Raw genomic sequence first — 14820 nt, forward strand, 5'->3', positions numbered from 1 at the left:
ACCGGCCCATGGATTGAGGGAATGGAAGTGATTACCCACAGCTCCCAGTGGTACCAGGCAAATGAGGCTCGACTCCCCTGTATTTGCCTCTTGCTACACCCCCAAAACATAAGATCTTTAGGCAGTTTGATACCTGCAGGTGGAACCAGACAGAAAAGGCAACGGTGGGTTACCTCAGCTTCCGTGTGCAAGTCTCCCTGTTCCATTTTACTTCCAAATAACAAAAACAAAAAAATCTGAAGTATGCCACTCAATGACTACGAGGCACTGCCTCATACAAAGGTGCTAAACTCTAGTGGTGGCCTCCAGGACTCCACCCCTGACACTGTCATTTCCTAACGTCAGTCTTTCCAAGCATCGTCCGCAATGGGACGTGAGTAACGTCTTGGGGAGGAGATGCTTGTTGGTACCCAATAGACCTCTCCTCCTCTTCACTTCCTCTCATTTCCTTCCTCAGGAAGGAAACCTTAGGAACACCCCAGCTCCACAGCCCCTGCAGAGCTGTCGGTCTGTCCTGCTCACCCTGCATGTCCGTGACCAGGAGACAGCCACTTGTTTTCTGGTATACCCAGTGCTGGAAGGTGCAACACTTCTGACCAGCCTCCGAATCTCGTCTGAGGAAGTTGATTTCCTTCCCGTCTCGGATGGAATATTTCACGAATTCTCCAATCAGCTCCTCTTCCACTGTGGCGTAAGGGATGTTGTTCTCGGGCCGACGGATAAGGAAAATAGGAATGATCCTGTCAGGGAAGAGGACCCGATCAGGCACCAGGATTTCAGGTAGGAACACGGTGTCTGGGCATTCCCGTCACCTGGAGCAGCAGGGCACACGGTCAATCCAGAGTCCACTCTGTTTTATTTTATGTTTTGCAGTGTCCTCTGTTATTATGTAATGACCCGGAAGACTCATTACTGCTTTTGTTTCTAGAATTGGTGTGAAACTCGCCCTCCTCATTACTCTTAATATCACTTTGCTTTCTTTTGTTGTTTCCTTTGAGACACTGTCCTACTATGAGCCCTGGCTTGTCTGGAACCTGTTTTATAGAATATGCTGGGCTGGGTGGAACTCACACACTAGCCTGTTTCTGCCTCCCAAGTCCTGGGATTAAACGTGTGAACGATCATGTCCAGCCTTAGCTTTTGTAATTTATTTTATGTGTATGAGTGTTTGGCCTGCATGCATGTGCACCACACATGTGCCTGGTGCTCACAGAGGCCAGAAGGGGGCGTCAGATCCCCTAGAACTGGAGTTATAGGCTGTGAGCCACCATGTGGGAGCTGAGATTGGTACCCAGGTCCTCTGGAAGAGTAGTCAATGCTCTTAAATGCCAAGCTAATCTCTTCAGCCCAATTTAAAGATAAATGTTTTCAAAAATGTCTCACTATGTGGCCAGGCTGACCTCAAAATCACTAGGTAGCTCAGAGTACCCTAGAATTCCAGCTCTTCTTGTCCCAGACTCCAGATTACAGGCTGAGATTATAGGCTGGAGTCAAGACGCCAGGCTCTATAATTTTATCTCAGTAATCCGATGGGTCAGTAGCTATCACTCATCCATACACCCATCCATTCATCCATTCTTCCATCCATCTGTCCATCCGTCCATCCATCCATCCATTCATCCATCCATCCATCCACCCACCCACCTCTCCATCTATTCACCCACCCACTGACTACATCTATCCTCCCTCCCTCCCTCCCTCCCTCCCTCCCTCCCTCCCTCCCTCCCTCCCTCCCTCCCTCCCTTCTTCCCTCTTTCCCTGTCTCCCTCCCTCCCTATCCATCCTTCTTTCAGTCAACAAACACTCATTTTCAGTGACTTCCCTGTGTTAACGCTCTCCCAGCCACTCTCTCACAAACAGGAGTAAAGAGAAGAGAGGCTCTGCCTTTTCCTGCATGAAACTTACATTTAAATGGCGGCAACACACAGTGAGTAACTGCATGGAGCTAAGTGGCAGGCGGAAGTCTAACGCAGGGGCTGGCAAGGAGATTGCACTGTGGTGGTGAAGGAGCTGTTCTTTCATTTGAAGAGACTTGGCAGCCCTTGCTTATTAATAAAGGTTATCTGAGTGAGATCTGCAGGAAGTGGGGCGGGGAGGGGGGCAGCCACAAGGATATCTTTAGAGAGAACCTACCAGTTGGAGGGAGAAGCCATTGAAAGACTCTTAAAGCAGTCATTTCCCCCACCCCACCCCCACTGCTTAGGATGATGGCAGAGATATCTTGGGCAGTCAGATGCGAGGGGCATATGGAGCTGTTGTTCATCAAGCTTTTGTCTGTCTGTCATGCTTTGTCACATCTGCAAGACTCAGGGGATCTGCAGAAGACTCCTTCTAGCCAATTACCCACCGTATAAAAGAGTTAGTTCAAGGTTTGTCTGGGTTCTTATTAATTCTGTAGCCTTTGGGGAATGGGGAGCAGGAAAGGAGTCTGGGTATTATTCACAATCTCAATTAGCCTGGTGTCTGCCCAGTCGGAGCCATTTGCATAGACAATGAGAAATAAAAACTACAGGGGGTGTTTTCTCTTCAAGATCCCAGAAGCTCCCTAAAAGAAAACTGCCTTGGGGGCCCATTTCTGGAAAGAAACGTGGGGGGAGAGGAGGAGGAGGAGAAAAAGAGAGAGAGAGAGAGAGAGAGAGAGAGAGAGAGAGAGTGTGTGTGTGTGTGTGTGTGTGTGTGTGTGTGTGTCCCCTCAAATATCTTGAGGGTTGTGGCTTGTTTGGTGGATATGGATGAAACCAATTAAGCTTCACTCCCTCCTAGACACCCACCCTTTTAAGTCCTTAAACCCAACCCTGTCTTCATGATGCGTTCTTTTCCTTTAAAAGGGCCCCAAGCCGTACGAGAGTCAAGTTGTGCACAACGTAGGACATCTTGGCTCTGCATGTGGTAGATGAGTTACTCCTTTCTGACAGGCACTTAGACTCTACTTTTGAGGGTCAGTGAGACGGCTCACTGGATAAAGAGGCCCTTGCCACCAAACCTGAGTTCAAGCCCCAGGACCATCATGGTTAAAGGAGAGAATCTTTTCCAATAAGATGTCCTCTGATCTCCACACATTCGCTGTAAAACACACACACACACACACACACACACACAAATTGATCCTCCATTTGGGACAAGGTAACTAATTAAAATTAGGCTGAAAGCATGGCGGCTCCGCCTTCATTTTATGTCCTATTCCTTTCCTTTGGGCCAGACTCCCACTTGATCTTGCCTAGGCATGGTAAACACTCCAGGGGTGTCTGCCTAGCTCATCTATTCCATCCTGCTTCAAGGCTGAAGTCATGGAGATAACCCATCCTCCTATCCCTTGGATTCCAGACACAGCAAAACCTCCCAAACCGGATGACACCCTAGACAGGTCAATCATCCATAAGGACAAGGCTGCACCCTAGAGCAGCAGGAGGAAACAGATCATGTCCTCAGGGTGACAGCAATAACAGCTCTGGCTCACCTTGCAGAAGCAAAGACAGAGGGGTTGTTTAATCAAGCATACACCTGGCCCTCTTGCTTAGTTATGCGTACTTCGTACTTCCTGTATTTCCATGCCTAGCTCCTGTTAGTACCCCAAGGATAAACTTGAAGTCACTGAATCCCTTTCCATCCCTCTTCCCAATGCATGAATTCAAGCTCTTTTCAATGGTTTTCACCATCGCTGGTCCTACGGTGACAGGTGTCTAGTCTAGGCTGCTGGCACTGCCAGAATGTGGCCTTTTGTCCTAAAACTGTTACAGTTTCTACTTTCCCTCCCTTATGGCAGAAGAACTTAAGAGAACAGAGGCTGGAAAAAGTGAAAGCGAGAAAGGTAACAGGCAGGTCCCCACAGTATGAAACTGAACTCATGCCAACTGCTGTCTTCGAGTTTAACAGGAAGGCATTGACTGTGCCTTTGCCCTTAGCAGCATATTAGTTTTGCTAAAGTTGCTGCTGGCTCTTTTTGTACTAGACACTCGTGTGTCGTGCTTCTCAGCAGAGAGCAGGAAGTTCTGGACTTCCTACTGTGTCGCACCTTCCAAGAGAAAGGTTTCTGAGTGAACGGGAGCATACAGACACAACGTGTCCTTCTTTGCCCTCTTCTTTCACAGATGTATAAATGGCTGCTCTTTTTGCATTTCCAGAAAGTCCTGACTTGGCCCTTTCTCTACTTAGCATGCAAATATGACCTTATTATGCAAACAGCTAATAAATGCGGCTCCAGACTCTCGGAAATTTGCTGAGGCCCAAGATACTTAGGCAATGAGTGGATAAAGGACAAAGTTTCTGTCCAGAGAAGTGGATTCTGTTTCGTGTTCCTGATTATCCCTTCTGTGTCCACCCTTTCCTACTGTGTGGCCATAGCTTAGCTTCTCAGATTAGTTGTATTGTGATAGCCTTAATTCTCTTGTATTTGCTTATTGCTTTGACAAAGCAACAAAGGTGAAATCTATAAGAGGGGATACCCTAGCATCTATTCAATGTGATAGAATCCATTATTCCATTCACATGTATAATTACTTAGTAAGTATTAGGGCTGGAGAGGCAGCTGAGCAGGTAAAGGCACTTGCACTATAAGCCTGGTGACCTGCGTTCAGTCCCTGGAGCCTACATAAAGGTGCAATAATAAAGATAATGTACTCTACAGAGTTGACCTCTGACCTCCACATGTGTGCCACAGCACATAAGCCTCACTATATATGTATGCACATTCACAATAGTGAAAATAAACTTTAAAAAATACGTGGTTTTGTTTTATGTGGGTGGGTGTTTTGCCTGCATGTGTCTCTGCATCATACCCACACAGCACCTTTGGAGACCAGAAGAGGGCATCAGGTCCTCTGGAACTGGAATTATGGTGGCTGTTATTCACCACATGGATGCTGGGAATTTAATCTGGATGTTTATAAGAGCAGCCAGTGTTCTTAACCCCTGAGCAGCACAATAACAGTTTTTTTAAAAAAAGATTATTTATGGGCTGGAGAGATGGCTCAAAGGTTAAGAGCTGCTCTTCCAGAGGTCCTGAGTTCAATTCTCAGCAGCCACATGGTTGTTCACAACCATCTGTAATGGAATCTGATGCTGGTGTATCTGAAGACAGCCACAGTGTACTCATATAAATAAAATAAAAAATGTTTTAAAAAAGATTATTTATGGGGTTGGGGATTTGGCTCAGTGGCAGAGCGCTTGCCTAGGAAGCGCAAGGCCCTGGTTTCGGTCCCCAGCTCCGAAAAAAAGAACCAAAAAAAAAAAAAAGATTATTTATGAAATCATGGAACAGGAGAAATGGTTCAGTGACTAAGAGTACTTACTGTTCTTTCAAGGGATTCTAATTTTGTCCCCAATACCAACATCTGGTGGCCCAACCTCTGTGGCTCACAAACACCTGTAACTCCAGCGCCAGGAGGCAGATGCCCTCCTCTGAAGTTGGCATTTGCCTTCGCTCACATTCCCACACAAAGTCGCACACAGCTACTTTTTAAAAATCAATGCATTTTTTTTTTTTTTGGTTCTTTTTTTCGGAGCTGGGGACCGAACCCAGGGCCTTGCGCTTCCTAGGTAAGCGCTCTACCACTGAGCTAAATCCCCAGCCCCGCATTTTTATTTGTATGGGTATTTTGCCTGCATGTGTATCTGTGCACCTCACAGAGGCCGAAAGAAGGCATCAGAGTGACACACCAAAGAGGCTGGAGTGGTAGACAGTTGTGAGCCACCACATGAGTGGAACTGAGCCCAGGTCCTTTGGAATAGCTGCCAGTGTTCTTAGCCACTAAGCCATCTTTCCAGCCCCACATAATTCTTTTTTAATTTAAAAATATAATATTTATCAGGAATCCTTTTATACCTCTGGAGATCAAACAAGAACAGGGCAGTGGCCATGTGATTCCTCACAGAGTTTATAGTCAGAGAGATGAAATCAAACACTTGACCCCTCTCACCCTCACACCCTTTAGACCTTCCACATCCACAGCAAATCAGAGGTAACAACACATGGGAGCCTCCACAAACTTACTCCGGCACCTCTCCGAAGCCTTCCAGAGGCTGTGCTTCAGCGGCATAGATCTTGGCATAGTATCTGGCAGTATTCTGAACGTAGCATTCCTGTATGGCCCAAAAAAACCATGGCAAATCTAAGTGACTGGAAGAATTCAGAATATTGCTTAGCAAGACTATTCATATTACCAAGGTTGCTCAGATAAACAGACTCCTAGGCCCATCATGGCCGGTTGGCATCATGAAGCATCTTTTTTGTTTGTCTCAGTGCTGGAGACCCTTGCCAGAGCCTTGTGAGTTAAGTTAGGTGAGTGTCCTGTCACTAAACTACACCCCAGAAACAAAACTTACAATGTGGAACGGGCCAGCATTAAAGGTGCTGACACGTGAGTTACACAAGTCAGCGTTAGGTAAATGGCCTCTCGGGCAAAGTGTCTGGGAACTATAATATTTCTGGAACCAGCATGGAGGAAGGTTGTCCCAGATCTAGAGAGACAGGTCCTTTGGCATGACGTCAGACAATGGTTGGTAAGGGGTGGGACTGGTATTTCCCAAGATTCTCCAAAATTCCTTTTCAGAGGTATAATTTGAGTAGTGAATAGTGAACATTTAGTAGGATTCCCCCTGAGGAAAAGCCAAGTGGATTGATTGTGCTTTCTTCCCTGTAAGTCCTGTTGACCAGGGTTGGAACGCTGTGGGGACCTTCTATGATTGGGTCATGCTTGAGAGGAAAGACAGCAAGGGGAGGACAGGGAGGAAGGAGGGAAAGAAGAGAAGTGGTTGGCTTTCAGGGAGAAAGCAACATGAGTGGAAAGCTCTGTTTCACTTGGAGCAGAGGGGCCCTTATGAGCACACCGTGCCATTGAACATTTGCATACCTGACCTGGGTGCTCAATGTTTGATGGTATCTGACAGTCTCACCAAGTCCTGCCTACTAATTCCATGGGTAAATAGTTTAAAGGGGCACACTGGGAAAGTTCTAGACCTAACTCTAGCAGCTTGGCCACTGCTGGTGGCAAGGGGAACCACAGGGTCAAGGCTCAGGTGGGGAGAAGGTGCTACTCTTTGCTCCATGAATGCCTCCCCTTCTTCCGTCTTTTCGCTCGACCCACGGCTCAGTTTTAGAGAGAGGGACTCTTAATAGACACTTTGCTCAGTCTTCCCTTAAAGTTTATAGTCAAACTTTGAACAAACCCAAGAAGGCAGGAAACAAGATGACTCCTAGCCTATCTGAATGTCCGTTCCTTCTTCCCCACCTCCCCTAACATTCTAATGCTTGTTCTATTTGTCGTCGGGGGTCCCAGCATCTAGTGTCACTTAGAACTCCCTCCTTTTATGTCACCCCTTGTCCAAGTGGACCAACATGATCCCAGACCAGTGAACCCCAGGTGAAAAAGGGAAATTGGACTAAGCCCCAATTTCTTGTGAGAACTGAGAAGTGAGGGCCCCCAATCATTTAGCTTTAAACCACACTCGAAAAAAGTCAAATGTCCTAGCGGAAATACTCCGACTCTCAACTCTGAGTCTCATTTTCCTCTCATGTCATGTGTCATTCTCCCACCCGCGGTGACACCCTTGGGCTCACTGACCCACCTGGGCAGCGAGCTTGTAGTTCCTCTGCACAAGTTCATCATTGTTTCTGGTCCCATGGGCGACAGCGTTGTGCACCTTGAGTACGCATGCGTGGCCGGGCTGGAAGACGGGCATGAGGCCCTGCATCACTGTGCTGCGGAAAGCTTTGCGGTGCACCCCTTCGCCGAAGTGAAGCTCCTCCGTGAAGATCTGGCCGCGTAGGTGGTCCCCGAAGTAGCTGTCATTGAAAACATCTTCTTTGAAGATGAGCTGGCTGAATTCAATCTCTTCACATCCTAAAACACAGTTCAGCTTTCAGTGGACAGAGTCATTTCCTGTCCTGGTCTTTGACTAGCTACTCTCCCTTTATAAGGGTAAAGACAGGGGAGACCTGTAGAACCCAGAGAGATCGATCATCCTTAACGCCCAAATGAGACACAGCTAGCAGGAGGTGGGAGTGAGGGGGAGTGAGGGGTGAAAGGCCATTGGAGGAGAGCATGAAAAGAACAGGCTAAGGGCCATAAACAAGGAGAGACTGGTTGGAGCAAAGCTGGGAAGGTGAAGGAAGACTTGCATAGCTGGAAAAGGGAAGTAGAGACGAGCACAGTAACCAAAAGCAATTCTAAAAGCTGTATAAAGCAGAAGGGGGAGGTGCACCATTGAGAAGATCCAACAGCGCTTTCTGGATCGTCTCTCCTTAGGGCTTGGGGGGAGCGGGGGGCTTCGGCGATTATTTTTTTAGCTGTTTCATTTCTAAGTGCACACACACACACACACACACACACACACACACACACACACAAACGAAGCCTGTGACTCAAATTAGGCATTAGGACTGTGAAGAGACAGGATTATTCTAGAAGATTATAGTCAGAAAGAAAAAAAAAAACCAAAAAACAAAAACAAAAAAAAAAAACCCAGCAGGCAGGGGAAGCTTCAAACAGCTGAAAGCTACAGAAGGAAGAGAGGAGGCAGACAGATACTCCAGAGGTCCAGAGGCCAGAGGAGAACGAGCTGCCTCATTAACAAAAAGGATCGTGGAGCTGAACACAATTAAGACTCCACAGACTGGAGCAGGACCAGTCTAGTGAGCGGCAGGCCATGTACCCTGTTCCCAGCACTGTGCATGGGCAAAGCAACTTGGAGGAAAATCATCAGGTGAACTAACGGTGAAAGTTGCTTAAATAGCATGGTCCATGCAGTACAATTAACAATCCTGACTGTAAAGTCTAATGTGACTATCACTTTAATGATGATATAACCATGAGAGGGAAAATCAAAGATCTGAGGAGTATTCGCAGTCTCTGAAATGTTCTGGAGGGAAAGAGATAGTGTCTATTGGAATTCCCTCTTCCTCTGTGACAACACCAGAAAATGTCCATCACAGTGACAGCTTAGCCGAGGAACTGTTTCAGTCAGATCTTGCCCAAAGTGGGAGCTGGCAAGAGAAATTCCTTCTTACACAGTTCCCTCCGTGGAAGAATGACTCAGGTAGCAGAGACATGGGGACTTGAAGGGCACTCAGGAGAGACAGGAATATAGCGCACAGGCCACAGGCAGGGAAAAAGCTGCAGTTTTCTCTGAAGCCTGTAAAAGGGCACAGTGTTCTGGCTCAAGCTCCCAGCTGCCTCAAGTACCGGAAGGGCAGTCCCTTGCTAGGAGCAGACTCACTGCAGTTGACCAACTGTGGGACTGGTGTGTAGACTTTAGAATCCCTCACATGGTTTTGCTACAGAGAAACTGTGTGGCTGCCTACAGCCTGGGCTACCGTGAGGTGAAGAAAAGTATTCCACGAATATATTAATTTCTATAACATCAGTCCTGTAAGGATGACCTACCAGGCAGAGGTGCTTGCCCCCAAGCCTGAACATCCTTGGATTCCTGAGACCCATGTGGTGGAAGGAGAGGACCAATTCCCAGAAACTTTTATCTGGTTCACACACACACACACACACACACACACACACACACACACTTACTTTTAAATAAATAAATGTAAAATTAATTTTAACATAATATATTTAATCTGTACTACTTTGTGTTTTATTTGGTCCGTCATTTTGCATTTACTCACAAGTTTAGTTCTTTTAAATTAGAGATCATTTTATAAAATATTATTTGTTTCCCATAGGAAGAATTAAATGAATATATTTTTTTAAAAAAAGTGATATTCTCGGGCTGGAGAGATGGCTCAGCGGTTAAGAGCACCCGACTGCTCTTCCAGAGGTCACGAGTTCAACTCCCAGCAACCACATGGTGGCTCACAACCATCTGTAAAGAGATCTGATGCCCTCTTCTGGTGTATCTGAAGACAGCTACAGTGTACTTATATATAATAAATAAATAAATCTTTAAAAAAAAAAGGGATATTCTCCTGGACAAAGCATGTTATTAAGTGTTCAGCTTTTTTTTTATCTGAAGGTCCAGGTTAGGACAAGGGCTGGTAACCCTGCACCTTGATGTGGATCTGCAAAACTGGGGTCCCCAGTTATAGCAGCACAGCAGATGTCTTCGCGGTCCAGACCCAAACTCGGGCTGGGGTCAGTCACCTGGCTGGTTCTTTGCTGCAGAGAAGCTTTACTATGGCCTCATCTGCACATAGGGGACTGTCATGTATGTTCACTAAAGTCTCATTTGTGTCTGGAAAAGGAACCTTAAGAGACGAGTTCATGCAAAGCTAATTATTAAAGTCACAGCACGCATCAGAGAAGTGAACAGCGGCCAATGGTGGGAAGCTGACAGAGGAGTCTCCCGCAAGCTGCTGTAGCACATATGGGAAAGAAGGGGGCAGTGTGTGTGCCCTGAGGGATGTGGGCCAGAGATATCAATCTCAGCACAGGAACATTTCAGAGTGAAGACACATAGGTAGTGTAGGAATAGAGTCCCGAGTCCATCTGTCCTTCCTTCCTTCCTTCCTTCCTTCCTTCCTTCCTTCCTCTCCACTCCTTGACAATCGTGTTATTTATGTATCCCAAGCTAGAATGGGATTCACAATCCTTCTGCCTCAGCCTCCTAGGTACCTCTATTACATTTGGTTATATCCCAGTGTTTGCTAGACCATTTCTAAATCATGATTCTAGGGGTTTTGTTGTGTTGACTTTTGAAACAGACTCTCATGTGACCAGGCTGACTATGTAGCTGAGACAGGTCTCTCTCTCTCTCTCTCTCTCTCTCTCTCTCTCTCTCTCTCTCTCTCTCTCACACACACACACACACACACACACACACACACACACACACACACACCAGAGCTAGGGTCACAGAGAAGGTCCTCACACTTAGATCAGTCCCAGCCTCTTGATTCCTATGTACTAGACTTTTGAGTCTCTCCGTTGTCTTGTTTTCCAGAAGCCTCAGCTGTTTCGTTTGCTTTAGACACCACACACCACATCTTCCAGATGCTCATCCAAGCAATGCACAGCCCTCCTGAATGGCCAAGGGCTCTGTGCTGCGGAACGGTTGCCTGAGCATTGTGGTGATGCAGGGCTGGCTGCAGGGGTGTGTGGAACTGCCTTGCTGCTGTGGGAAGTTCTTCCCAGTGCCACCCTTTGTTAAAAAGTGGCTGTGTGGGACTAATTGAGATCCCAAGTATTGGGGAGCTCTATAGCCAGGAGCCTCCGCACTCTCCTAGAACAATGGGTCAGGGTGGGTGGTGCAGGCAGACGAGTCATTTTCTGTAAGAGGGAATACTAGAAGGTGTAGCAAGCTCAGACTGTGCCAGGCTGTGGAAACTCAATGGATGGCTTCGCTGTTGCCTAAATGGCTACAAGCAGCAGCTGTTATACTATAGAACAGCATAGGTACCAAAAAGCAGCACATGTCAATCAAACAAGGTCATATTCTGCTCAGCCAGTCAAACTGAAGAGGAAGTCGGGAGAATCAAAACTTAGGTGTCAGTGACTAGAAAGCCTCATGCAAGCAAGGCTCATGTCTAAAGAAAGTGAAGCCCAAATTCCCCTGCACGATTTCCCAAGACTGCACGACTGCAGTTCAGTCTTCTCCGCCAATGATACACTTCTAGGTATTTGCAATCTACTGCAATTGTAGCCGGGACAATGGCCCTTCTGGCCCCGTGGAAACGGATCCCGAGTCAGCAGGCACTTCTGAAGCCCTTCTTGGGTGATCCTCCACTCTTGGTTGGAAGAGTGCATGGAACAAGGAGTCTCCTTCGGGGAGCTGTTTCGTGTTTGGGTGGGGAGCCCAGTTCCTGATGCGTCACTTACCTCTGTATTCTGTGTGACTGGAGAGCTGTTTGAGAACTGGAAGGAAACAGAGAGAACGGGGTCAGGACAGGTGTCCCTCTGGGCTGGCGGGGCCCAGGGCTTTGTCGAGCAGCCGAGAAGCTGAGGTTTACCTTCGGCTGTGAGGTTAAACTCAGCAGTGACTTTTCCGTAGCTGTTCTTGACGCAGCAGTAATAGAGGCCCTGGTCCTTCTGACCAGCTTGGGCGATGGCCAAGGAAACACTGGAGCTGTCCCCTGCGCTGGAATAGGGGACATCGACATTCACATGCTTCGTCATTCGGAAGTCTTAACGCTCTCAAGAAGGAAGGAGTTAATGTCTTCCTGCCTTGTTCTTTCAGCCAACGGGCTAACATATAGACTAGAACCCCCCCAATCGGCTAATTAAACAACAGATTCGCACATCGAGAGGATTACTGCACTGCGGTTTCACAGTCTTACTCTGACACACGACGTGAATATGCAGAAACGTCCTGAAGGGCTGTCAGGAAAGCCAGGAGCCTTCAGGAGCTTCTGGAAGCTGCTGTTAGCATAGCTCAGAACTCGTCCTAATTATGTCGGCGGTCTGGGTACATGAGGGAAATCAGTGACTCTAAACCCAAGTCTAAACTTAGATACACAGGAAGCAAAAGAAAGAGGCTCCGAGCTTTAGAGAAGGATTCAGAACTGAGGGCTCCCACTTGGTAGGTGATTTTGCTTTGAGATGGGGATCTTACTATGCTGGTCTCGAATTCCAGGCCCCAAGCCATCCTCTTGCCTCAGACTCCCTACCAGTATATTCAAGGCCCTTTAAATAATGTGCACCTTACTGAATGTTTCTATCCCTCCATCCCCCTGCCCAGTATCGCTAAGTACAATGAATACAGTAACTGACGGTGTGGTGGGTAAAGACGATGACAATAACTGAAGCAATGGCTGATGTGCTGTGCTGTGCTTGCCACGTCTCAGGGACACAGGGACTCATCTTCACGTCATCCTCAGGACAACTTAAGAGACCGTCTATGATTACTGTACTGTCCACAGATGGGGGGAGCTGAAACGCTAAGAGATCTAAGCTGGACCTTAGTCCGGCTCCCCAAGTAGCTTCTGATTCCTGCCCTTAAGTCGGAGATAGTTCTGTGAATGTTTAGAGCTGCAGTCTTTATTCCAAATTTGATAAGAACATATGTTGCTGCGGAACTATGCAAAAATGCTGTGTGACTGTGTCCTTATCTGAAGTAGGCTTCTATGTGGGTTTGTCTGTGTCCGTCTGACAGCAGGCTTCCACTGACACACAAGGCTTTATTGTTAGCTGTTTCTCTTTTCCCCTACAGACTTCAAATCTTTGATTTCTACTGCCTCCTCTGGGATAGACCAATGGTTTATAACCAGGTCCACTAAATCATATCAGTTTCTCCACTGTTTGAGACACTGATGAAAGGTTAACTCCAGACAGGAACAGGTCCACATCTAAGCACTTCCTGGCACAGTCAATGCCGAGTGAGTCCCAGAGAGTAGTGGGGTGTCCTTCTCTAGGGATACATAGACCAGCCCAGCTAGAGTCATGCAAAGGGGTAGTTAAGATCCCCCTAAAAGGGGGTTGGGGATTTAGCTCAGTGGTAGAGCGCTTGCCTAGCAAGCGGAAGGCCCTGGGTTCAGTCCCCAGCTCCGAAAAAAAGAAAAAAGGAAAAAAAAAGATCCCCCCTAAAAGGCTGGAAACAAACTCAACGAAATTGTCCCGTGAGCATCTTTCCTGAAGGTCAGTAACTCTCTGATTCTCGGTCCAGACTCAGGAAGACCCCCATCTATCTTGCTGTCCTCTCCTCATTTCCCCAGTTCCTTCAAAGCAAAAGGCTGAGAAGTCAGAAGGGCCTAGATCCCAGTCCTGCAGAGGGTCTTGGACACACTACTTAGCTGCATTCTCAGCTTCCAGAAAGAACAAGGTTGCTTATCAAACTCCAACATGAGGAGCAGCAAACAGCAGGCGTGAGAGTCCCTAACAAAAGGTCTCGCCTTGTGAATGGCCATAAGCCGGGAAAGACGGGGTTTCCTAGTGTCCCTGGGCTTTCTCCATAAAAGAAAGCCACATCTTTATGTCCTAGAGAGGGCCGTTATATGTTCAGTCAGGAGGATTCTGTGATGGGGAAGACAAGTAGTCATTCAGCCAGAAGGTGCAACAATGTTACTATGGAAAATAAAAGAGGATGGTGCACCTTTTGAGCCAGGAGTGGGAAAAGCTAAGTTCCTATCCTACTATTCTGTAAGTTAGGACTCGCTCTAGCTCTAGGACAGGGTGGCTAAGTGTGGGCAAGGCTGAACGCGAGCGAGATGCTTAGCCGCCATACTGCATTACCCAATCCCAATGCCAAGGAACTGGGGACAGCTGGCTGCATCCACTCAGCACCCAAGGTGGGTTGAACCTTGGTTTTTCCTCCCCAGGATCATTTAATGGGGATGCACCTTCAGCTCCTTCTAGTCGAGAGCCCAGCAATAAGACCTTGCCCAACTCTCAGTAGATAGATCAGAAGATCGTGCACAATGCTTCTTTCAAAAGCCCATGCTACTCCAAAGTGCCTATTTTTCTAGAGAGGAGAGTCCGTTCCTAGTGGTAAAAAAACATTTGAATGATCACAGCTGCCTTAGAGGCTCCTCAGAACTCCCCAGAGCCAAGATATAACATAACACTACACGCATGCACGCACGTCCGCACGCACGTCCGCACCACGCAGCATACCACGCATGTACCACACACACACACGCACGCACACACACATGCCAACACATTCTATTTTGTAGACTCTCTGGAAAAAGTCTACAAGTCTTGCTCTGGGCACAAGAAAGCATTTTGGCTTCCAGCTTCCAAACTGTAGCTTATTAAAGAAATTAGCTAAAATCCGGACAGAGGCCATGGCATGTCCCTGTTAAGCCCACCTCTTAACAGGCTCACCAAAAGGTTCCTGTGCTCATAAGGAATTGCCCCACTGCTTGGCTTGGCTGTTTGCTATTTAAAATAGAACACATCCAGCTCGACGCATAGGTGAATGCCTGTACTGCCAACT

General features: G+C 47.3%; 1 protein-coding gene across 2 annotated transcripts in view; it reads right to left on the reverse strand.

Annotated features, from left to right (window-relative positions):
* The window catches only part of Alpk2 (alpha-kinase 2), a 130398-nt gene that overhangs the window by 19424 nt on the left and 96154 nt on the right, over positions 1-14820 (reverse strand). The window contains 5 exon segments of one of the 2 annotated variants that reach the window (NM_001432471.1): positions 523-740; positions 5990-6078; positions 7564-7838; positions 11766-11801; positions 11897-12024. In NM_001432471.1, coding sequence (NP_001419400.1) covers positions 523-740; positions 5990-6078; positions 7564-7838; positions 11766-11801; positions 11897-12024 — 746 coding nt within the window. 2 annotated transcript variants of the gene reach the window in all.

This window comes from Rattus norvegicus, chromosome 18 (genome assembly GCF_021556685.1).
Source record: "Rattus norvegicus strain SHRSP/BbbUtx chromosome 18, alternate assembly SHRSP_T2T, whole genome shotgun sequence".
Classification (NCBI taxonomy): Eukaryota; Metazoa; Chordata; class Mammalia; order Rodentia; family Muridae; genus Rattus; species Rattus norvegicus.